Source organism: Protopterus annectens, chromosome 8.part0 (genome assembly GCF_019279795.1).
Source record: "Protopterus annectens isolate FY-2018-M chromosome 8.part0, PAN1.0, whole genome shotgun sequence".
NCBI classification, from domain to species: domain Eukaryota; kingdom Metazoa; phylum Chordata; order Ceratodontiformes; family Protopteridae; genus Protopterus; species Protopterus annectens.
The window spans coordinates 1,796,749,598-1,796,775,623 of NC_056741.1; the positions used below are offsets into that span (position 1 = coordinate 1,796,749,598).

At 43.2% G+C, this 26,026-nt stretch overlaps 1 protein-coding gene across 1 annotated transcript in view; it reads left to right on the forward strand.

Annotated features, from left to right (window-relative positions):
- The window catches only part of CNOT1 (CCR4-NOT transcription complex subunit 1), a 4,219,019-nt gene that overhangs the window by 3,551,749 nt on the left and 641,244 nt on the right, over positions 1-26,026 (forward strand). The window contains exon 38 of the mRNA XM_044079520.1: positions 17,111-17,280. Coding sequence (XP_043935455.1) covers positions 17,111-17,280 — 170 coding nt within the window. The remainder of the gene's footprint in view (positions 1-17,110; positions 17,281-26,026) is intronic.

A 26,026-nucleotide genomic window follows, 5' to 3' on the forward strand; every position in this document is an offset into this window, starting at 1 on the left:
CGTGGTTGTCGGTGCTTCGGAGCCGATACCTTCCCTTTCGGCTCAGTCATCTGCTCCGATTTCCTCCTTGGAGGGATCTCAGTTCCGAGCTTCCCTCGTCGGCTCCGAGGGGGCGAGTGGCATCGGACCCTTGTCCGACCCCGATGTTAAGTTGTCAATCTCGCCTTCATTCTTGCTGGATGGGTTCGGAGCCAATCCTCGGCTCCGACTCGGCACTTGCTTTAGCTTGAGAACTCCTTTTACCAGCTCGAGGCAACCCTATATCCCATGATGCAAGGTGGAACTACCTCAGATCTCGTTTGCCGCTTAGCGAAAGAGGTCTCCTTTACCAGCAGAGGTAAGTGAATTTCTTGTTAAAGAAAAGAAAAGCTTAGTTAGGGTTTTATTTCCCCTTGTATCCTCATTTTTAGCTATAGTGAGTTACAGCCCACCCTATTCCCTTGTTTTTCAAACTTTATAATCTTGTTATAACTTTTAGTGAAAGAGTTTTAGTTAGGCCTAGAACCCCATTGGTTAATCCCTTCCTGTGTGTTGTGTGTTAGGGGATTAATTTTGTGTGTTTGTTGGGGTTTGTGTGTGTTACTTCCTCCTAGGATATGTATAGGGAAGGCAAGGTCTCAGGCTTCAAGAAGTGTGACTTGTGCTGTCAGAAAATGTCTCTGACAGACGGTCACACTTCTTGTGTTTATTGCCTGGGGCCTTTGCACCTGCAGGACTCCTGTGCTTTGTGTCACGCTTTTAGCCAGAGAGTCCTGCAGGAAAGGAGGAATAAGCTTATCCTCCGTGGCTTACTTAAGCCAGAAGGTTCTCCTCTAAAGCAGGGTCTGGGAAACCTTCTAAGCCACCAAGGCTCAGGCTTCAGTATCCAAGCCTCCTCCGGTGGCTCCGGCTCCGTTGCCGAGATCGCCCGCTGGAACCGATGTATCTACTTAAAAAGTAGTGGGTTCGGGGCCGGCTGGTTCCGATACCTTGTCTACTGTAGCCTTGTCGGCTCCGGCTGGAGCCGACACCTTATCCAGCATCGGAGCCGAGAAACCTTCGGCTCCATCTGGAGTTCAGGGGACTTCGGCTCCGATGGCTTCGTCCGAAGAGATCTCGGTCCCCCGTTACTGAGTATCCACTCGGCCCGGGGTCTCCTCTTTTGTCAGAGCGGAGCCATCGAAGCCGATCTTCGAGATCTTCCAGGCTGTCTGACCACGACTTGGAGAGGGTGGTAAGCAGGCTGTTGAAGTCTCAGGCACTGGCCCAAATGCTCCATAGCCCGTCTCAACAGACTTCGGCTATAGCCTCACCCCTTGAACTTCCTCCTCCGACTCCACACCAGAGTTCGGAGCCGGAGCTTCTCGGGACAGCGACTGTTTCGGTGCCGGAGCCGATACATCCTTCGGCTCCGTCGTCCTCGGCTCCGATCTCCTCCTTGAGACTTTCCTTGGAGGGATCCGGTCGTCCGGTTTCCCTTGTCGGCTCCGAGGGGGCTAGTGGCATCGGACCCTTGTCCGACCCCGCTCTCCCTCTCGGGGCTTTGGCTTTGGTAAGCTCGGCGCCGACATCGGCCTCGGAGCCTTCCTCTCAGTGGAGCCGGAGTTCCTGTTTCCTCGAGCGGGACATTCCGGCCTCCCGGGGAGGGGAGCCTTTGAGGTGATGAGGAGTGTCCTGGCCTCTGAGCCTGGTCAACGGTCCATCCCTCTAGCTCCTCCCTCATCAGTGCCTGCAGACGCCTCTTGCCAGCCTCTTGCTCTCAGGCCCAGGGATCCATCGCCCCAGGTTTCCCCATTGGGAATTTCCTCCTCTTCTGAAGTTTCTCCTGATCCTGCAGGTGAACCCCCTCAGAAGAGGACGTGTAAGAGGAAACACACAGACTCCCGAGTCTACTACATCGGATACCGACTTAGATGAGTCAGAGGGTTCCCCACGATTCCCCTCTGAGGATGTCTCCTTTTCAGACATCCTTGAGCTCCTCAAACAGAGGGGGAATTGGCCAGCCATTGATCCCTCCGAGGATGAGTCGGTATACCTGGAGGCTTTTGGATCCCGACCCTCCACCTCCTGGGTGTCTCCGCCTTTCGACCCACTTATGCAGGTAGTGGCTCGGAAGGCGTGGGTGGCTCCAGATTCTGTGGACCCTGTCCCCAGGAGACCATCCAAATTCATCACGGCCCATACGGACAAACAGTTCCTTTCCAAGGGTGTCTCTGTGGATGCTATGGTGGTGGCGGCGGCCACTAAGAAGGAACTGGCGGATCCTTCAGTACCTGTCCATCCTCCTAACAAGGATTCTAGGACCATGGACAGGTATGGAAAGCGGATGTTTTCTTCAGCGACCTTTGCTATGCGTTCGCTGAACTACCTTTGTCACTTCACCAGGCTTCAACGAGATATTCTCAAGGAACTGGGTGAAGTAGTCCAGGATCCTTCTGCTGCTGGGGCTCAAGAAAAGATTGCCTCGCAGCTTGCAATCCTGAATTCCATATCTACCTCCTCCATGCGGCTCATATCCTATGCGGCCGATGGAGCGAGCAGGGCCGCAGGCACAGGAGTTGCTCTTAGACGCCAAGCCTGGATGCAGCTTTGTAATTTTGCGGACCCCTTTAAGGCGTCCTTCACTAATACCCCCTTTGATGGTTCGGCTTTGTTGGACCTCAGGTGAAGGATACCTTGACCAGGTGTGAGCAGGACGGTAAAACTCTTTCTGCCGTTGGAGTCCAGTTTTCCACTCCTTCTAGACCATATCCCAAGGGTCAGAAGGGGGGGAAGATGTGGTTCCGTAAAGCCCAAGGAGCTACACCGGACGACGTGGTCAGTTTACCCCAGAGGCAGAGGGGTAACAATAATACGCCGCCCTAGAGGCAGGGGGTCCGCAGAACCAGGGCAACAGGGAGTCTCGTCCTGAGAAGCGCTTTCAGCATCGCTGAGGTGTTGGCCGACTGTCCACCCTTGGAGGCAGTCGGGAAGGATTTCGCTGTACCCAGTAGCCTGGCAATCCCTATCTCAAGAGATGTGGGTACAGTCGATCATATCCGAGGGTTACAAAATCCCTTGAAAGGTTTCCGTACCTCTACAATCCCTTCCAGACATCTCACCCGGTCAAAGGGATTTGGCAGAACAGGAGGTTTCAAAGCTCCTAGAAAAAGAGCCGTCCAGACTGTGCCGGCAGACCACGTAGGATCCGGCGTCTACTCGAGATTCTTTTGGTCCCCAAAGGACGGGAGATTGGAGACCAATATTAGACCTGAGCAATCTAAACAGATTTGTCAAGAAGGCAAGATTCCGGATGGTCACGCTTCAGTCCATTCTGCCCTTTCTGGGCAAGGACAACTGGATGTGCTCTATAGACCTTCAGGATGCGTACTATCACATAAAGATTCACAGACGCTCCAGAAGGTTTCTCCGCTTTCGGCTAGGGACCAGTCATTACCAGTTCAGAGCACTGCCCTTTGGCCTCACTTCAGCCCCCAGAGTGTTTACCAAATGCATGGCGGTGGTCACAGCTCATCTGAGACGTCAAGGATTCCAGGTGTTTCCCTACTTGGACGACTGGCTCCTCTCCGCCACCACCAAGTGTCAGCTTCTTCAGTCCAAAGACTACACTCTACAGCTTTGCAGGAGTTTGGGAATTTCAGTAAATTTCGAAAAATCTTCTCTGCTGCCTTGCCAATCTATCACCTTTATAGGCGCAGAATTAAACACCGTCAAAATGTTAGCCAAACTAACAGATCAAAGAATTCTGGACATCCAAAATTGCTCGATTCTATTGCAGAGCAACAAGATCAAAGCCAGATTTATACTAAAGGTTCTAGGTCTTATGGCTGCGGCCATTGTTCTTCTACCACTGGCTCGCTTCCACATGCGTCTTCTGCAGTGGATGCTATTCACGCAGTGGTCGTACCACAGTCTTCCGATGAGGCACGAAATCTTAGTCACACAGTCGTGCAGAGCTCATCTAAATTGGTGGATATCTTCCCCTCTTCTTCATCAAGGCCGTCCTTTTATTCCTCCTCCTCCAGTTGCCACAGTCACTACGGATGCCTCTCTGATCGGGTGGGGGGGGGGCTTTATCAGGGCAGGATGGTCCACGGGACGTGGCAACCCATAGAATACCATCTGCACATAAATGTCCTGGAGATGAGAGCAGTGCTTTTAACGTTGCAAGCCCACAGCGACTTTCTTCCCACGGGGACTATTGCAGTACAAACGGACAACATGTCCGTGGTCTGCTACATCAACAAACAGGGCGGGACCAGGTCCTATCCGTTGTGTCGAGAAGCTCTCAGACTTTGGCAATGGGCGATCTCCTCTCATCGGTTTCTGATAGCAACGCACATCCCCGGCAGGTCCAACCTATTGGCGGACAGGCTGAGCAGATCCATTCTGATGCCTCACGAGTGGTCTCTCAATCAATCTGTAGTGGATCAGATTTTTCTGAAGTGGGGCACTCCTTGTTGCGATCTTTTTGCTACTCCTCAAAACAACAAGTGCCCCGATTTCTTCACTCTCTTTCCCCTACCAGGCCAACCCCTGAGAGACTCTCTAACCCAGGATTGGCCCCGGGGACTTCTATACGCTTTTCCTCCCTTTCCCTTGATTCCACAAGTCATTCAGAAAGCCACCGTTTTGATAGCCAAGTTGATCCTCATTGTCCCATATTGGCCTCGACAAATTTGGTTTCCGTCTCTGCATCGTCACCTTCTGGTGCAGCCCTGGCATCTGGACCCAGTTCCGGATCTTTTGATCCACCAGTCGGGTCAGCAGCACCGGGCCATTCATTCTCTCAACCTCACTGCTTGGTTGCTCCACTTCCTTCCCTAGCCAGGCTACCGATGATTTCTGATTCTGTCAGAGACATCTTAGTGTCTTCTTTAAAGTCGTCCACCAGGACTGTTTATGCTAGCAAGTGGCGACGTTTTTTTATTTGGGCAAATACCAGAAAAACTGATCCCTTCACTGCTCCTGTACATTCTGTTTTAGATTTCCTGGCGGAGGTTTTTCATTCAGGATCCTCGTCATCTACAGTCAAAGTACAACTGGCTGCTATTTCCAAGTATCATGTTGGCTTGCATGACAATAACATTATGTCTCATAGATTGTGCAAGGCCTTTCTAAGAGGAGTTTTTCTCCTAAAACCACCTATAAAGCATCCTCCTCCGCAATGGGATCTAAACTTAATGTTAGCATCCTTGATACTACCTCCTTTTGAACCGTCTGCTTCATGTTCTTTGAAGTTATTGACCTGGAAAACTATATTTTTACTGGCAGTCACTTCTGCAAGAAGGGTTTCCGAGATTCAAGCTCTCTGCATTCGTTCCCCTTATTTGGTTTTTCATAAGGACAGGGTATCATTAAGAACGAACCCTTCCTTTCTTCCCAAAGTGGTGTCTCAAACCAATATTAACCAATCTATAGATCTACCAGTCTTTTTCCCAAACTATTCCAACAGAGCTGAACAGAAACTGCATTTTTTGGATGTCCATCGTCAGCTCAGGTACTATTTGCATAGAACTAAACAATTCAGAAAATCGGACCAATTATTTGTCTCCTATGCAGGAAACAGGATAGGTCTTTCAGTTTCTAAAGTGACCTTATCCAGATGGTTGACTTCCACCATTTCCTATGTGTACTCTCTCAGAGGCAAACAGCTATCTTCAAAACCAAAAGCACACTCAACCAGGAGTCTATCCACTTCTGCAGCCTTTCAGGATAGGCTACCTATTGATACCATTTGTGCAGCAGCTACTTGGGCCACGCCTCATACCTTTGCCTCTCATTACAAATTGGACTTGGCCTCCAGAGATAGGGCCAGTTTTGGTTCCACAGTTCTCAAGAGTCTGTTCCATTGAGCCACCCGGGATACAGGTGCTAGGACGGTCCCATCCAGCAAGAATGAAGGCGAGATTGACAACTTAACATTTAGAAGTTATGTACCTACCATAACGTTCCATGTTAGTTGTCTTCTCGCCTTCTTTCTTGGCCCCTCCCTCCTTCCCCCTGGCCTGGACAGATCTTGAAAAGTTCCTATCAGGTTGTTTTCCTCCTGAGCCTTCATATGGGGACTTCTATTATGATTTTGTGTTCCTAATTATGTTAGGTTAGTCTTTAGCAGGGTAGGTTAGCTACCAAACGAGATCTGAGGTAGTTCCGCCTTGCATCATGGGATATAGGGTTGCCTCGAGCTGGTAAAAGGAGTTCTCAAGCTAAAGCAAGTGCCGAGTCGGAGCCGAGGATTGGCTCCGAACCCATCCAGCAAGAAAGAAGGCGAGAGAAGACAACTAACATGGAACGTTATGGTAGGTACATAACTTCTAATTCTCCCTCTCGGAGTGTCGGCGCTGGTGAGTTCGGCTCCGACATCGGCCTCTGAGCCATCCCTGTCAGTGCCGGGGGGTCCTTGTCTCCTCGGAGCGAGGACCTCTGGCCTTGGTTGATAGGGGCGCCTTCGAGGTCATGCGGAGCGTGCTAGACCCAGTGTCTACCCCACAGTCGGCTCCATCAGCTCCTCCCTCTTCAGTGCCTGCAGTGGTTTCTACCCACCCCCTTGTAACAGACCGTAGAGAGCCAGCTCCTCAGGTTTCCCCATTGGGAATATCCTCCTCTGCCGAGGCGTCTCCTGATCCGGTAGGAGAACCCCCTTGAAAGAGACAGTGCAAGAGGAAGCACATTGACTCACCTCTGACACCGACTTGGAGGAATCTGAAGGTTCCCCTCGGTCCCCCTCTGAGGATGTCTCTCTTGCTGACATCCTTGAAATCCTGAAACAGAGGGGGAACTGGCCCGCCCTTAACCCTTCATAGGACGAGTCGGTTTACCTTGAGGCATTTGGCTCTCGCCCTTCCACCTCATGGGTGTCTCCTCCCTTTGACCCCCTCATGGAAGTGGTGGCAAGGAAGGCTTGGATGGCCCCCGATTCAGTGGAACCTACCCCAAGGAGGCCATCAAAATTTATTACTGCCCCAAAAGAGAGAGTTTCTATCTAAAGGTGTCTCTGTTGATGCTATGGTGGTGGCCGCAGCCACTAAGAAGGAGTTAGCCGATCCTTCGGTACATGTCCATCCTCCTAATAAGGAGTCTAGGACCATGGACAGGTACGGTAAGCGGATGATTTCATCAGCTACCTTTTCCATGCGGTCGCTGAACTACTTGTGTCACTTCACCCGTCTCCAGAGGGATTTGCTCAAGGATATGGGTGAGGCCATGCAGGATCCAACAACTGAGGGGTTCCAAGACAAAATGAACTCCCAGTTGGCAACCCTGAATTCGATTGTCAACTCCTCCATGCGGCTTATCTCATATGCGGCTGATGGGGTGAGTAGGGCCGCAGGCACAGGTGTAGCTTTATGACGTCACGCCTGGATGCGGCTTTGCAATTTCGCGGACCCTTTCAAGGCGTCCTTCACCAATTCTCCCTTTGATGGCTCAACGTTGTTTGGACCTCAGGTGAAGGATACATTGACTAGGTGCGAGCAGGAAGGTAAGACTCTCTGTGCCGTGGGAGTCCGTTTTTCTACCCCTTCTAAACCTTATCCAAAAGGTCAGGGGGGGGGATGTGGTTCCGCAAACCACAGGGAGTCTCATCTGACGCACAAAGTCGATTCCACTCTAGAGGCAGAGGGTGGAATAACAATAGACGCCGCCCTAGGGGCAGAGGTGGTCCGCAAATCCAGGGTAGCAGAGAAGCTTTCTCTGATAAACCCTTTCAGCATCCCTGAGGAGCTGCCCAGCTGTCCACCTTCGGAGGCAGTCGGGGGGAGATCATCACTGAAATCAAAAGCCTGGCTTTCCCTCACTCAAGACAAATGGGTACAGTCAATCATATCCGAGGGTTACAAAATTCCCTTTATTCACATCCCATCCCAACCCAAAGGATCCCTTCCAGACGTTCTACCCAGTCTAAGGGAAAAAGCAGCATTAGAAATATCAAAGCTGCTGTCAAAAAGAGCTATCCAACCAGTTCCAGCAGACCAACAAGGATCCGGAATCTACTCTAAATTCTTTTTGGTACCAAAAAAAAACAGGGGACTGGAGACCAATACTGGATCTCAGCAAGTTAAACAATTATATCAAAAAAACAAAATTCCGGATGGTCACGCTGCAGTCCATTCTACCCTTCTTAGGTCAGGACAATTGGATGTGCTCGATAGACCTTCAGGATGCGTACTACCATATCAAAATGCACAGACGCTCCAGGAGGTTTCTCCGCTTCAGGCTGGGAGCCAGTCACTACCAGTTCAGAGCCTTGCCCTTTGGTCTCACTACAGTCCCCCAAGTGTTTACCAAATGCATGGCAGTAGTCGCGGCTCACTTGAGACGTCAAGGATTCCAGGTGTTTCCATATTTGGACGACTGGCTCCTTACTGCCACCACCAGACATCAACTACTTCTATCCAGAGACTTCACCATCCAAACTTGCCAAACTCTAGGCATTTCAATAAATTTCGAAAAATCTGCCTTGTCGCCTTGTCAATCTATTACCTTTATAGGCGCCACCTTAGACACAGTCCATCTTTCCGCCAGACTTAGAGCAAAGAGTATTAGATATCCGCAAACAAGTTTACCTTCTACTTCAATGCAACAAGGTCAAAGCCAGGGTAGTCTTGAAGGTATTAGGACTCATGGCAGCTACTATTACACTTCTCCCCTTAGCTCGTTTTCACATGCAGATCCTCCAGTGGATGCTGTTTACTCAATGGTCCTTCCAACAGCTCCTGGTGTCTCATATCATCCTACTAACTCAATCATGCAAGAATGACCTGTCTTGGTGGATCACATCACCTCAAGTTCTCCAGGGCAGACCCTTCATTCCCCCCCCCCCCAATCACCATGGTGACAACAGACGCCTCCCTGATTGGGTGGGGGGGGGGCATTATCAGGGCTGGACAGTCCAGGGCACTTGGCAACCTTTCGAGTGCCACTTGCACCTAAATGTCTTAGAGATGAGAGCAGTGCTTTTAGCGTTGCAAGCCCTTCAGGACTGTCTTCCCACAGGGACTATTGCAATTCAGATGGACAACATGTCCATAGTGTGGTACATCAACAAACAGGGCGGAACCAAGTCCTATCCCTTATGTCGAGAGGCACTCAGACTTTGGCAGTGGGCGATTTCTTCTCAACGTTTTCTGATAGCAACGCACATTCCCGGGAAGTCCAACGTGATTGCGGACAAGTTGAGCAGGGCCATTCTCATGCCTCACGAGTGGTCTCTAAAAAAAAATCAGTGCTGGAAGAAGTCTTTCAAAGATGGGGCCGGCCTTGCTGCGATCTTTTTGCAACTCCCCAAAACAGCAAGTGTCACGACTTCTTCACTCTTTTCCCGTTACCAGGCCATCCCACCAGAGACGCTCTAGTCCACGATTGGCCCCGAGGACTTCTGTATGCTTTCCCCCCCTTTCCACTGATCTCTCAATTAATTCAGAAAGCTATCACCTCGAGAGTCACCATGATCCTCATTGCCCCTTTCTGGCCTCGACAGATATGGTTTCCATTCCTCCATCATTACCTGTTGGAGCAGCCTTGGCATCTGGACCCGGTGCCAGATCTTTTGACCCACCAGTCGGGCCAGCTGCACCACTCGCTTCAATCTCTCAACCTCACAGCATGGTTTCTCCGATTCCTACCATAGCCAGGCTTCCCTTAATCTCTCATTCGGTCCGTAACATCCTGATAGCCTCTCACAAGTCTTCTACCAGGAGGATTTACAATAGTAAGTGGAAATGTTTTTCCTTTTGGGCAGCATCAAAAAATATAGACCCCTTCACTGCACCTATCCAGTCTATCCTAGATTTTCTGGCAGAGCTCTTTCGTTTAGGCTCTTCCTCATCTACCATTAGAGTACAACTAGCTGCTATATCTAACTTTCATGTAGGTGTCTCAGACTCCAGTATCATGTCCCATAAACTCTGCAAAGCCTTTTTAAGAGGGGTCTTTCTGCTCAAGCCCCCAATCAAAGATCCCCCACCTCAATGGGACTTGAATTTAGTCCTAGCATCCTTGATTCTCCCCCCATCTTCGAACCTGTGGCTTCATGCCCTCTTAAGTTGCTCTCATGGAAAACACTTTTTCTAGTAGCCATAACATCAGCTAGAAGGGTATCTGAACTTCATGCTCTTTGCAGTCGTCGTCCTTACTTAGTTTTCCATAAAGACAGGGTATCCCTCCGGACTAGTCCGTCCTTCTTGCCTAAGGTTTCCTCTGAGGCAAACCTAAACCAGACGATTGATCTCCCCGTCTTCTTCCCTGATTATTCCAACAGGTCGGAACAAAAGTTACATTTTCTAGATGTTCACCACCAACTTAGATATTATTTAGACAGGACTAAACCATTCAGGAAATCTGATCAGCTTTTCCTGTCTTATGCGGAAGGTAAATTGGGCCTTCAAGTTACTAAAGTGTCCCTTTCAAGATGGCTTACCTTTATAATTACCTTCATCTATGAAATCAGGCATCAAAAACTGCCTTCAAGACCTAGAGCTCATTCTACTAGGGCTTTTCAGGACAGGCTACCAATAGATTCCATTTGTGCAGCAGCCACATGGGTTTCTCCTCATACCTTTATTTTGCATTACCAATTGGATATGGCCTCCAGAAACCGTGCCAACTTTGGTTCCACTGTTCTCAAGAGTCTGTTCCGATAGGCCACCCGGGATAAGGTGCTAGGGACGCGGTCCCATCCAGCAAGGATGAAGGCGAGATTGACAACTTAACATTAAGAAGTTATGTACCTACCATATCGTTCCATGTTAGTTGTCTTTTTCTCGCCTTCTTTCTTGCGTCCCACCCTCCTTCCCCCTAGCCTGGACAGACCGATAGGAATATTTGGGATCTTCCATTGGGATTTTTTCCTTCCCACATGTTCTACCACCTCTATTCTCCCTTTTTATGTTTGTGGTAGCTTATCTACAGGTTTATATATAGAGGTGGGTTCCTTTTCTCTCTTTTCTATTCTATGGAGACCAGAACTGCTTGATTTTAGCTATCAAACGAGATCTGAGTAGTTACCGCCTAGCATTGTGGGATATAGGGGAGCCTCGAGTCGGTGGAATAAGCTCTCGAGCTTTAGTATTGGTCGAGTCGGAGCCGAGGATCTTCTCCGAACCCATCCAGCAAGAAAGAAGGCGAGAAGAAAACAACTAACATGGAACGTTATGGTAGGTACATAACTTCTTATTCTTCCACTTTGAGTGCTGCTGTTTTTGTCAGACCACAGGTATTGCTATGGATGCTGCCCTGGCCTCAAGCTTAACAAATACAGCCCTAGGCAAGTGGCAGGAATAGGTAATCTGCAGCTTCCGTTCAACCCCCTCAATGGCCTGCTACCTCAAGTTTGTAGACGGTCATTATCTGGAACACCAAGCTCCAACTGCAACAATTCTGTGATCACATCAACATTTGTTTTCTCAGATTTACAACCATCCACCAGTCAAGACAGTTAATTTTCTGGATCTACCCACTAGCAAACTTCCCGACATCTGCTCCCTCACCAACCACCTCTACCATAAACCAACCAGAGATGACCTAACCCTACACAGGAGTATGCACCAATTCAGAACCAAAAGAAATGACATCGAAGAGTTATCGACATTTACCAAGAACATCATTGATTTGGAAAAAGACTTCCTAACTAGGGGTTGTAGTAAACACCTAATTAGATATTCAACTCTATCATTGATTATAAAAAAGACAAGTCTAGGCTTTAAACCAGTGCAGAAGAAAATCCTCCAACTCTGAAGAATGTTAAGACAAAAGGACAAAAAATCGGATCACCAGCATAACCCACTTTTTCAGTTGATTACCCTGAACTCAATAAAGCCATCAATGACGACAGGTGCATTATCAGCAAAACGGTATGCTCAGCAAGATACTACCATCATGGCCAGGTTTCATAATTAGAAGGAACAGTAGCATCTGTGACTTTCAAAATCCCATCAATCCCCAGTGTCCACCTTACCATCAGGAAACCTACCCATGCAGCCCTCCTAACTGCAACTGTTGTAAATACGTGAGTGGTAAATCCAGCTTCCCACTGCCCCAACATATTAAGAAGTACGATTGCACGTTTGATATAAACTGCTGCATAGGCTCCTTTATCTACAAGGCTTAAAGCAACAAATGCTCAGTGTTTTATTGGTCAGAACTGTCAACAAGCTAAAAACCTCGGAGGTAACAGATGTGTATCATACATTTCTTACACATAGGCTCCCCCAGTTACCCATCAAACAGATGTCAGATGTACTTAAGGCAGATCTGACAAAGCCATGGTGAAAGCTTAGCCGAATCTTTCAATCTAATTCAATAATGTGCTTTTAAAAATATATCTGTGGAACTGTTTCTCACATTTTTATGATAGTGTCTATATCCTTACAGTTTGACAGTGTTTAAATCTTGTATTGTTTTTAACCTGAAGATCAAAGGCAAGAAAAAACAAACTCGTAAAACGAAAACTGGTGCAGGTCTGGAAAAACTTCAGCACAGCTCGAACACTAAAACTTACTTTATTTAAAAACTGAATAGAACATTCACTGGTTAAGCGCTTTCATCTGTCAACATACAGACTTCCTCAGAACCAGTAATTAAAAATTTTACCAAAGTTTAAATAGCCAAAATTGGCGCCAAATATTTAAAGGAGCATCCTCCTATTTTGCTTAAAACATTACAATTGATTCCATTAATACAAATATAATCACTTGAATGTTTAAAATACACAATAAATAAAAATAATATATAAATAAATGTGTAATAAACACTGTTTATATTAAAACTACATTTATATCAGATGCTGGTTACTAACCTAATATTAAAAAAGGTTTAATGCTAATACTATCATTAATGCCCGGGAATCTAGTGACATCTGTGAGTATTTGCCACTTACTTTCTATCAATGCCAAGGACATTTTCCAATTCCCTCCATATGGATGACAAACTACCTGGTCAATGATCGCAAATTTGAATAAATGTTGATCACCTTTATCACGTATATGTCTATATAATGCATTATTCTTGTCTTTCACTTGTATTTTATAATAATGTTCATAAATACGTCTTTTTAACTGTCTTTCAGTTTTGCCTATATAGAATGCAGGGCAGGCAAGACAGGTAGGTAGCAAGATATACCACTTGCTTGGTATTATAATTGCCTGCCCTGCAACAGACATATGTATGATTAGTGTCCTCAAGCTTAATATTTACTGCTTCATTAATTCGCCCACATTGTTTACACATTCCACATTTTTTAGTCCCCTTCTGGGCATCATTAACACTTCCATGTTTACTAGCTCTTTCTAATAACATTTTAATATTCGGTGCTGTCTTATAAGCAAAAGATGGATAACCCCCTAATTTCATACCTATATTTTCTGATATTGTTGTCAAGTCCCAGTGCCTATGTATTATTTCCTTAATAAAACTTGCGTACGGTGTGTACATCAAAACACACACTCTGTTATTAGTCATACTCCAAGATTTGTTATTAGTATTTTTCGTTTGCATGTCCCCACTGTCTAAATTCAAACTACCTAATAGTGGTGAGTATTTATTACCCCATTGTTTTTTTACAAAATCTACTGTATCTTTAAGCATAACTATAGGGTATCCTCTATTCCTAAACATATTAAAGATGAATTCCATTTCTACCTCCATCACTTCTTTAGTGGATGACATATGCGCTGCTCTTATGCATTGTCCCTTAACATTTTTAAACATATAAGGTGGATGGTTACTATTAAATTCAATGTAATCATTAGAAAATGTTGTTTTTCTATATATCCTGGAAGCAAAACCATCCTTCGCATGACTAATATATGTGTCTAAATACGCGATTCCCTTTAGATTTGTATTGTGTAAATCTTAAAAATTGTGTCGTCCCATTTATGTACTCGATAAATTCAGTTATTGCCTCTTTTTGACCCTTCCATAAAATGAATAAATCATCCAAATATCTAGCATAGAATGCTATGCCCGAAAAAAATCTACTTTTGAACAAATATTCGGACTCCCATTCCAACATCACTAGATTTGCAGGGCAGACAATTGTAATACCAAGCCATTGCAAGCAAAGTCTATTGCAAAACACACCCTCCAATTACCTTAAAGGAACAGGCACAAGTAGCTTCAATCTAACTAAAATGTACCTATCCCATAAACACACAATATAAAAAGTTGTATGTGATATAAAAAATACAATTGTAAAACTAATACTGTTCCTTACATAGCACTTAAATAATGCAATCGAAAGTTAATTACACTATAAAAGCACACTTACTTTGAACCAAATACGCATAATAACACTGACACATTAAAATAAATAAAACGCATGCCATAATATTTCAAATATTGATAAAAAGACATTCCATCTACCAAACATGGTATAAAATATATATCAAGATCGCTCAGCCGGTCCTATGTCCAAATCACACCCAATGTTATACCCCCCATGCATCATCTTTCCAAACTCCTCAGCTTAAGGACACAGCTGATAGATAACATACTATTGAGGCCGGGGTGATGGTAGGCTTCAAGTCTCAACTGCCACATAAGCTCCTTCATTTCTAATTTCAGGAATTCAGTCCCGTCCCCCCCAATTCACATAGTTCAACTGGTCAGTGATCATAAATGTAAAATCACCGCCAGGGTGATTGTAGACATGACTTGATAGGGCATTCTCCAGTTTAATCTTCTTCATGGCATATAAATGTTCGTACATGCGTTCATTGTTTTTAACCTTTAATATAATTGAATGTACTGTCTTTGTGTTCAGAGTTAATGGAATAGAACAGATGGAAGGGGCAGTCCTTCTGGTAAACCCACCCACCTCAAACCCTCCCCACTCATGGGAGAAAACATCTATTGTCAGGTTTGTCCTAGAGCATGCACACAAGTGTTTATAAGCCTATAAAATTCTCAAATCAAAACAGATCAGTGCAGTGCTTATCCATCTCTGCATAAGTAAAGATCTTCTCAAGAGATTAATGGTTTCCTGAGACTTTTTTCAAACATCAAAAATTCCTTTGTTAATAGCAAGCAAGAGCTAAAGACTTGACTCATGCCAACAGGCCACTGTTCTTTCCATTTTTATGGTTTAGACCACAGACAGATATTGTTACTGTTTTTTTTTTTAATATTTGTTTGGCCACCATCAGGAACATCCTAACTCTGGGTAACACCATTAAATTACTTTGTGCTATTCTGTCTTATCTTATTTGTGCGAGTTGCTGAATTTAAAACTGGTATATTCTTCCATTAAAACATACTTTCAGCCAGTTCTGCCTGTGTGCCTCTGGGTGCACCATTATCTGCATACTTTGGCAGACAGTTTTTATAAGTTGTCCTTTATATCAGGCTACCAAGAAAACATATTCCTCCTCCTCCTTGGGGCTTGAATTGTATTGGAAAAGTTCATACTCCCTGTATTTGAGCCAACCTCCTTCCTTTCTGAACTGTTGTACTTGGAAGATTATTGTTAGCCGATAAGGACAGGGTATCCCTGAGGACTAATCCTCCTTTTTATGCCCAAAGTTTAGTGTTTCTGAACCATTCTCTCATACCAGGTCAGAGCTGTAGCTTCTTCTGGTGCTGTCTTCAAGGTTCTAGATTCCGAATCTACTCTGGAAGCATCAATTTTGTTGTCCATTTACACCTTTACAAAACACTTTAAAATGTGTGCAGTTTCTGTGGTAGTACTTGTTCTGCTAGATCAGTCCTCCAAGGAATGCTAGACTCCAGCTCTGCTCCTCAAACTTTCTCCTAGATATTCTAAACAAATTTGGGAATCTTCCCATATGTAAGCAGTACTGTAACAGTGATTAGTGAATGACATACCACAGATGTTAAGATTGCTGTTGTAGTATTGGTTCAGTCATTCCTCTCCCCTTTGTTTTGGCTCTTATATTTTCCTTTTTCTTGGTTAAGGTGGACCCGCTACACTTTTTACTGTTGACATGTATTTTTTCTCTTTTGTGTCCCCTCATTTTTTTGTATTACGGGTCTGGGGCAATAAAGTCCTGAGGATTTTCACACCTGAACATCCCTTACGTGCTGCCTAGTGCTTTCATGCTTGGGCCATAAGTTGAACATGCAGTGCAAAAAATGCAGCACCTATGGTTTGGTATGCTGGTTAAATGTACAGTATCCTTGACAGGTTCTTGCCGTCTGTTAATAGTAGTGTGATAACAGTCTAATCAGATGTCTACTATTACGGTAAGTTGTTAGACAACTGTACCTTCAAGAAGATACTAGTTTCTTTTGAGTCATTTAATGGGAAGGGATTTTCAGTTGCCACGCATAACTTTTTCCAGATGCATTGTCAACTACATTGTATTTGTCCCATCATGCAGCCAGCTGCCATCTGTCCACTATTGTCATGGATCATTTTTCCAGCGAATTAGCTGGTGCCGGTTCTTGTTTTAAAAATGTTTCCTTTTAGGCTCTGTACTGCGGTCACCACCTGGTCATTTGTGCAGCATCATAGTTTGGATCTCCACTCCAAGAGAAGAGCTTCTTCTGATGCTTAAGAATTCTTCTGAGTCTTTGAATTCACGTTTCTCATCCTGCCTTTTGTCTTTCCCTCTTTTGAAAGTTTGTGGATTCTAGATTGTATTGGTATTCTTTCCATGTGGCCCACTGCATTAAACTTTCTTTGAAGAGATCTGCTGTAGATACTGCTTTACCTTATTGTGGTATTCCACTTGTGTTGGTTGAGCATTCCACCCATTTTAGGCACGGTGTTTTTGTTTAGATATTAAATTGTAAATTTATGTTGTCTTGTGTTCTTTTTATAGGTGCATTTCATGGTGGGAGGGGCAGGGCATCTGGGCAACACATCCTCTTTCTTTTGTAGAGAAACCATGGCATACCCAGCATGGAACATGTGACCCTGATGTATGAAGTACCATAGTTGTGACATTCGTTAAGTAGATCCCAGCAATTAACCTACTGCATAGAGCTTTTGGAAAGGGTAAACAAGCAGTCACCATAATCTTTATTGGTTGATATGTTTGCAGTATTTTGACATGTAACAAGCTTTTAAGTGAGTCTGTTTGATAATGTATTGTGTATTTTGAAGTGCAGGGTAAGGATTTAGGAAAACTGAATTGTTGACATTAGTGTGCATTTTGTTCATATTTTGCAGTCTATGGAGAATGGGTTGAATTATATGGCAGTTGCATTTGCAATGCAGTTGGTGAAGATGCTGTTGGTTGATGAACGAAGTGTTGGTCAGATAACTGAAGCTGATCTTTTTCACACCATCGAAACCCTGATGAGGATAAATGCCCACTCCAGAGGAAATGCTCCAGAGGGGTAAGAGATGTATATTTATATTTTGTTTTTAAGGACGTGTCTTCACTGTAATAGTCCATGAATGGTAATATTTGAGGTAGAGAAACAGCCCCTAAAAGCTTGCTTACACATTTTTGTCTTGGGCTTGTTAATAATGTTGCTATTAATGAGCTTTGCATGACATTTAGAAATGTTTTGAAGTTACTACAGTCACAACTTCATGAATCTCTCACCACAGATGGATTCTTTCTAGCCAGAGTTTGAGCTCAACCCCCCTTCCTTCTTACTCTGACGTTGTCTGTAACCTTCCTAAATTTTTCCATGTTGTAGTTTAATGGAAGAAATGTGCTGACCATCTTCAGTTCTTCTTTAACACGTAGTATTTTATAGATATTCATTGTAGTTTGTTGGTCCAGGCCAAGACTGGAAGATCATGGCTAAGTGTCCCTAGGGAATTCTCTTCTCCTTTTCTCCTCTCTTATAATGTAGGCAGCCTATTACAGTAGGGGCTGCATGGTTCCTTCAAGTAGTTTTTCTCCTGGGATCCAGGCATGCCCATCTGGAGGTCTGGGGATGGTGACTAGGCACAGTAATTGCTGTAAAAGACGCATTAATTTCAATGACAGGCACAACAGTTGTTTATGTTTAGGGATCAAGCATGATGTTGCTTCACGTGATGTTTGCAAAGGCTTTGGGCACAGAAGTATCAAAACTAGAAGGAACACTCTGCTTTTAAATCACCAGAAGCTGTTAAGTAAGAGTGTTTTCAGTTGCAGGCTGCAGAGGTCTTGAAAGCACAGAAGATGGCTTTGATGTTACTAATAATGCTCCCTCCATCCTGTGCAATGAAGCACAGCTGGATTCTGGAAATCAGTCCTGATATTACCAGGAGGCACAGAGGGGAATTGAATGCTGCCTGGTTGCAGGTGTCAGGTGAAAAATCTGATGTGCCCAACAAACCTTATGTACTTCATGGAGAGGAGATGGAGCTATTGAGCAGTAGTTTGGATTGTGCTGCTTTTACTATGGGAATGCAGAATGAGCTGAGATGTATGTGGCTCAGTTACAGATTGCTGGTATTACTGCAACTAGTCCAACCCTCACACCTTACTGGTCTTTTGGCCAAACTTCATTGTTCAACACAGTAGGCCCAGCCCTTATGCTGACATCTCATGCTGCTTTCAATTTCAAAAGTTTAATTGTAGTGTGTCACAGCCAGGTAGAGGATTAACCTTCAGTTTGCACACCCATATTTGTTGAAATCCACCCCCACAGATACACAGAAATGGAATCTCCTCAGTTATTCTTATTTTTCTGACTTGGACCTAGAAGGGAAAGATGTTGCATATTCATCTCAGATTTCTGTTGTATGATAAGATGTCAACAATAAGTGGACTATTTCTTCAGACTTCTGTCCAGATGTCATTTGGTAGCACTGTGTCCAGGAATAGGTATCTTGATTTGGGGTGTTTGGAAGAGCCTGACGTCGCAGCAGCCTTGTATGCAAAGCCGTTGAGCTTATTTATGCAGACACAGGCAACTTAACTGATCTAGATCCCAATCAGTTTGGTTTGTGAAGGGCAAGTCCTATTTCCTGAACCTAGCAAGCTTCTTTGAAAATGTTACAGGAGCTGTGGGCAGTGGTTATTCTTTGCACACTCCTTATCTTGATCTAGCCAGTGCTTTTGACACCATCCCCCTTGCTGGTGTTATTGAAAAGATAGGCAAACTTAATTCAAATCTCTGAATTGCAAATTGGCTATCCAACAGATCCCAGCTTGGTTCTGTCTCTGAATGTAAATTTATAACTAGTAGTATGCCACAGGGATTAGCTCTAGGCCTCTCCTTTTTGGTCTTTTTTTTTTTTTTGCAGGCATCCACGCCAATATCCCAGAAGTGTGGGTGACCAAGATTGCTGATGTCAGCAAACTGGGCATCGTTATCCTCTCATCTACTAATAAAGAACAGCTCCAGCAAGGGGTAGAATATGCACATACATGATGTATCTAAAACTAAATGAACAAAGTGCAATATATTAGGATTTGGCAGAAAAAAACTGTTATAATATCATATGTTATAAATTGTACTCTTCTTCATAGTCATAAGAGGTCTAGGAGGTAATTGTGTGAACAACTTTGTTGTTCAATTATCTTTCCCTACCACTGTCAGGAATTCCTTCTATCTGGCCCAATTAATTGCCAAGGGACTATCTTCAAGTTCCAAGTAAGTCATCTACCACTGTACTCTTCCATTACCAGACCCCTCGTCGAATGCAATGGCCCCTTTGATGTGTATAGATCCAGGATATTGCTCAACTGGAAAGGCCCCAAAGATTTCTAAGCAAGAAAATGAAATGTCTTGAACAACTACCTCAGTAAATTAGCAGGACTCTCCTTCATACTCTGTAGCCTTACAGGTCACTGCAAGGTGACCTTTATGTTGTCTTTTGAGCCATGAAAAGACCCAGAACTATATGACCTATGTTTTTTTTTTTTTTTTGCAATACCAGTGGCTCTACAAACTTTTCATTAAGGACTTGTATTTTTACCAACCAAGATTCATAGGTAAGTATGAGGCTAGCTGCTCTTGCAGGCCATTTTAAGTCTAGCCAGTTAACCTTTTTGTGCTCAAATTAACCTATCTCATTTGCTTAGAGATTGGTCGTACCCATCCGTTGATCGACAGTTATATATTACTTTTAAAGAGAACTGGGATCATATCGTATATAATTTGATGGGACCCATGTATGGGATAAAGAACTTAGGAGATGCCTCTATCCTTTAGCATTACAGAGGGCAGTTCTGGGATAAGGTGCCTGTTTCTCATCCATAGATCTGAGTTGTACTTGAATATGGACAGGGATGAATTTTGTTTTATATGGATGGGAAGTCTGTTCCTGAGCAGTGGTATCCTCTGCAAGATGTACCGGTCCCCCCAAACCATTCTTATGATGTTGCAGAAGAGGTTTAACAAACAAATAGGAACGTCCCTCTTTCCACACAGTTCTGTTCAATGCAACATCTCGCTAATCTATGCAAGTATGTCCACAAGATCAAAGTCCTACTTCAACTGCCTTTAAGGCTAGTCTCTAACTGGATGGGTAGACCTGTAATTACACCAGGGTTAATGTACCTTCTTGCTCGATTTCAGAGATGGGCAGTATTAAGTGATTGAAAACAGTGGCAGAAACGCAAGTTTGTATGCTTAAAGTTGTATATGGCTAGGCATCTTATGGTCCTGGTGATTGCTTACCTAGTATGTTCCTATGTTCCCTAGCTGTACCAGTCATGCTTCTGGAATTTGATAGTTTTGAGTCAGAACCTGGACTTCCAGCTTGCCTGCACCTCAGAAACCAGGCATTTCCTATAGAAGTGCAAGAACAACTCAAATACTGCTGTATAAACCCTGCAGTTGGCCTAATAGTTGCATCCCTGAAGGCTGCATAGGGATCAAAAGCACGTCTGAATGTACACCTTAATGGCAATATTATTTATCACTTTGCATACATCCACCAGTTAAGTGCCCAGCACCAATCAGATAGTATGTGTTGTTCCTGAAATGTATGCAAGACATGGTTTTATATGTTCTAGATTAAAATATAAAGGAGAAGACATGAAGGCTATCCCAGTCTAATGTTAGGCTGAATTAATCTAGTATAAAATGTGATTATACTGTTGCAAATGTCTGTATCAGAGAAGAAGCCGCTTTAGATGTTAATACTGAAGCACATGTGGATAAGATTGCATTTGGGTATGAATATGCTCTTTGGCTGGCCTTCCCATGTGTTTTGTGAGTATATGTGGGAGCACAAATCAATGGAGTCTTAAGCAACTTGTTCACTCTCCTTTTCCAAAGGATAGCAGTAATTTCTCAGAGGCAGTAACCCGACACTGCCACATAAACAGATTTTAAGTGCTCCGGGTACCCTCTGCTTGTAATATTGTTAAAATAAGGTTAAACAGTGCTTTGGGCTGTAATTGTGATCAATCAGTGTGGCAAAGATTCGAGCAGGTGCTTTAGATTTCCCAAAAAGCACTTTGGAAAAGAGGTCAAGACTTCTGAAAGCATTCTACATGGTGTTTTGGCCCATTGTGCACTGCAGGTATTCTGAACCAGAGATGGCTACATGGAGGCATTGTCCAGAAAGTAGTTTCTCTTGTTGGAGGTACATAAGGTAAAGTCAACCCTAGCAAAGTATGTAGCTAAATCAGAAGCAAGGATGCGGGTTATAGAGACTGCAGTCACAAAGCAGTCCAGTTAGCTCACAGTGCATGATATAGATATTAAGAGTTTGAAACAGCTTGTGGAATTCTCGAAAGTGAGGATTGAGTACTTGGAAACTAAAATGGTAAATTTAAATGATAGCGAGTGCAAAGACAACAGAAGACTGATTAGGGTACTAAAAATTTTGGAAGGGACTAGCTGAGTATTTAGTCTTAATATTTTTGTCTGAATGGGCTGCCATATCCCAATAAGAGATTATTATTGTGAAAGGGCTTACAGGGTAGTGATTCCAAGGGCAAAGAGTAACAGTTTGTCTCACCCAATATTGGTTCATTTGCTCAACTATGTCATTAAGGAAGCAATATTAAGTAAGCTTTAGATACCAAGGAAAGTTCTGACGACATGGTGGAAAAGTAGAGCAAGACTTTTTCCAGGAGACCAGGCAGAGGAGAACAAGAGTTCAGACCCGCTATGAAAGTGGCTTAGTTAAATAAATGGAAGTATAGACGTCATCCAGCTACATTGAAGATGTTCATGCCAGAATAAGCAGTCACTTTTTAATTCCTGGTGAAAGCTTTTTCTAAGTTACAGCAGTCTTCCGTTTTAGTGGAAGATCCAGGCAGTGTGAGGTAACCCAGTGGAGAGTCACTTCACCCTTTCCTAACAGATTAGTGGATCAGTTTCCAGTCTTCAAGTGCAGAATGTCAGCACTCCAAAAGGAAGTGCATGTAGCTGCATGCTGTGCATTAAATCAAATGATTGGGTGACTAATTTTTTTTCTAAATGCAGCAGAGAAATCTAGCATACTTTGATCTTAGAAAATGGACAGATTCCCTGAAGGTCATGCTGCTGCTGGATAAACTGAAGTTGTTTTGTGGTGTTATAGCACTTGTATGTTGTATTGTTAATGGTTACATTACTGTTGAGAGGGAGCACATGGTATTACGGCATAGCAAGTGGATGTCCTTCTATTCACTTGCTGCAGTATTCTTAAACTGCGGGATCTCCCGCCTGAAGGCGACCTGATGTTGGCCAATATACAAAAGTCTTATACTGCTGTAGGGTACATGGGACGTCACATGTAGGCCATAAAAACGATACCATCCTCAGAACTTTTCTGCCACCAGTCAGAATGCCATTCCAACCATCGGTCTGATCAGTGGCGGCTGGTGACTTCAAATCAAAGGGGGGCTGCAGGAGACAGCTGAATGGGTGGGGTCAATGGGAAAGTGCGGCCAACTAGAAAGGGGAGGGGCTATGCTCAAAACCACAATTACTGGAACTTTAAATATGCTGCCCTGGGTGCCAAACCGTCATTATGAGAGTCCAATCAAGGCAAAATGAAGTGTAGAAGAAAAAAAATATTTCAATGCATTGGCTGCATGACAGCTTACTTAATATCTAGATGGAAACAAAAAGGTTGTGAGGCATGAAAAAATAAATTACTTTTTAAATACATTACTGGAATGCCAGTCAAAATCAAGTATAAGAAAAAACAAGCAGCACTCAACTCAAACCACTTCTCCTTGCACTGCAATTCTAATTATAATTTATATTCAGCTTTATTAAAGTACCAAGTACCATGCTGAAAGTAGCAATCTCTGTGATACCCCCACTTGTAAAAATGTTTCTTATCCAAAAAAGACCTGCTGCCTTACAACTATCTACTTGTTTCATGGGTAAAACATGATCAAAGTAAGAAATGAAACGCGAACAAGAAACAAGCTCAAGATACATTTCTTAAAGGATTATTGTACGGGTAATGGACCACACATGATAGATTGGCATTCTGTTTGGTTTACAGGTAAAGCCTATAATGATGACTGCAAGTCTCCAGCAAATGTAATGAGCTTCTTAAAATAATGTAATCCTGTCCTTTATTACAAATACTGTCATATGCATTTCAATACCCAAGGCTTATACATTATCTAGTTATCTAAGTATTCTCTGCATGGCAACAACAGAAAAGCTTTCAATGTTAGCAATTCTTTAACATTATGCTTATTAAAGCTTACTTGCATCTTACAATCTCAGACAATCTTACCTGAGGGTCATTAAAGCATTGCTACTTAAACACAGAGCAACAGGCACTTTCTGAGTAATAATAAGCATAAATCAACAGTATAAAAATATGACAGAAACCAGAACATTCTGCAAAATCAAGGACAGAATAAAATTAGTACTTGTGTCTATCCTGGATAGGGGGATACTCTGCACATTTAAACTGCATAACTGCTCCTTGCCTTGCTTGGACACATATAGCGTTACTACATGGGGGAGTGGGGTGCAACAAGTATGTCATAATTTGAAACGTCTCTGGCTGACTGTGATGACCCTGACACATTTGTCATACCTCTCAACCTCAGAGCAAGAAATCTGGACAAAAGCCATACATAAAAGTGGGACAAAGGCCCAAAAATAGACACTTTTTAAATATTGCTCTTATAAACTTAGAAAGATAATAGAATAGTAGGTCTTGCATTAGTATGAGTTTTTCTGAAGGGTATGAAATCTGAAACTCAAATGTCTGTCATTGTTTTCTAACTTCAGTCTTTAATGATTTGCCAAAAAACACAATTTTATGAAAAATGGACCAAAACTGTGATGCAAAAATATAAAATAGCCACACAATACAGCTGAGAACCTGTCAAAGAAGGGACAGTTTTTTAAATGTTAGTACTGCTAACTTGAGCAGGTGACAAAATAAAAGAATATACATGCATTTCTGAAATAAAAGTAATCTATATCTCTGATTATTAGTTATTTCTTAATTGTAAACCCTCCACGTTTTCTTCCAAAAATTGCCATTTTGTGGCAGGATTATTAGGGGAATAGCAACATTTTGAGCCAAAATTGGGGACAGTTGAGAGGTTTTGATATGCCTAATTCTATAAAGCAAGTTATTTGCATGGACCTCTCAGCCTGTTAATGCAGGAAATCTGGACAAGACCAAATATACTGGGGGAACATATAAACAGTACTAAAAATTGTATAAACTGAGACAGTTGATAGAATAACAGGTCTTGCTTTAGCATGCATTTTTCTGAAGGTTATGAAGTCTGAAACTCAGTGTCTGTCATTATTTAGTGACTTAATTTCTAAATTATTTGCCAGAAAACCACACATTTTATGAGGAACAAAGCAAAAATAAGAAGCAAAAATCTATTCATTCTTCGAATATCTGGACAGTTGAGAGGTATAATTCAGCCTGGGCTGTCTTTGCCACCCTTCCCCCTCACAAAATCATGGTCGAATGGAGCCTCCCCCCTGCAGCCATTTCAGTGAATCATTACTTGGCTATTTCACCCCATTTACCATAAACACTAATGTGCATACTGCTTTACTTCTACGATGATTTGGACTTCATTTGAAAGTTTTATTTTGCACTTTACAGCACAAACACTAAAACATCTGCTAAACAAAGCGATGCAATCTCACAATGAAAACAGACGTATTAGCATTAAAACTTCTCTGCCCTTAAAACTCACATTCATTGAAACAGCATTGAAACCCACATTCAAAGAAAATACATTTTGCCAGTGGCAGATAAAGATTAAATATGGGCTGTTTTCAAATAATAGGCCCCTTGTACACGAAGCATACACCTGCTTTTTGATGCACCATCCTGATTGTATTAAATTATATTCCTTGTACAATATAGTACAGTTGTTAGAGGGCGTTTTAAATTTGTTGTTTTGAACATTTTTCCAGTAAACAATGAAACAAAATGCATGCGCCAATAATGACAAAAGTGCCCAATTCAGAACATTTCTATCATAAAAATCTACTCAAACTTCTACAGTCCACCAGTATCAGTAAATATGCACAATCTCTGAAGAAGTAAAAGTCATCTAAATAATTCCACATTAAAGAAATCTGTAACTAATGAAGAGGTTGCTGCTAGAAAATTTTATATTTCATTGCTTCATCTACAAATAAAGTGCCTGTTGCCCTTTAGGAATAAATTGCCTATGTTGCATTAAAAAACGATAAGCTAGTAATATTGCAGTAGGGAATGGATGGCAAACTGATAGGTTCATGTAGTTACTAGGTATCTTCACCAAAAAGGACTGCAGAATCCACCCCCTTTACAATACAGTACAGTATCAGCAATGCATCTACCTACTGGTGGAGTAGAACCCACAGCCTTCTGCATCAAAAGCAAGTACACTACCTGTTATGCTATTAACAGTGAAAGCAGACGTAGCATAGGCGACACTAAACTTTTGTTCCCCTGCAGCTCTCGGCTTCTTATAAAATCTACTTGACACTCAGCTGTATCTTTGAACTTTGCAGCATAAGAAATCTGGAAAAAGCCAAAATTTGGGGGGGGGGGGTGGCAAAAGACCAAAAAAATAGGGACACATTCTAAACATTGCTTATATAATGTTGGAAAGTTGCTAGATTAAAATGCTGTGTTACCACCATACATTTCACTGCCAAGTATTGAACCCAGGACCCTGTGCAAAATAGTCAGAGCAACATACCACTATGCCAAATCATCTATTTTATGAAAGAGAGGAAGACTGAAACTTAAATGGTT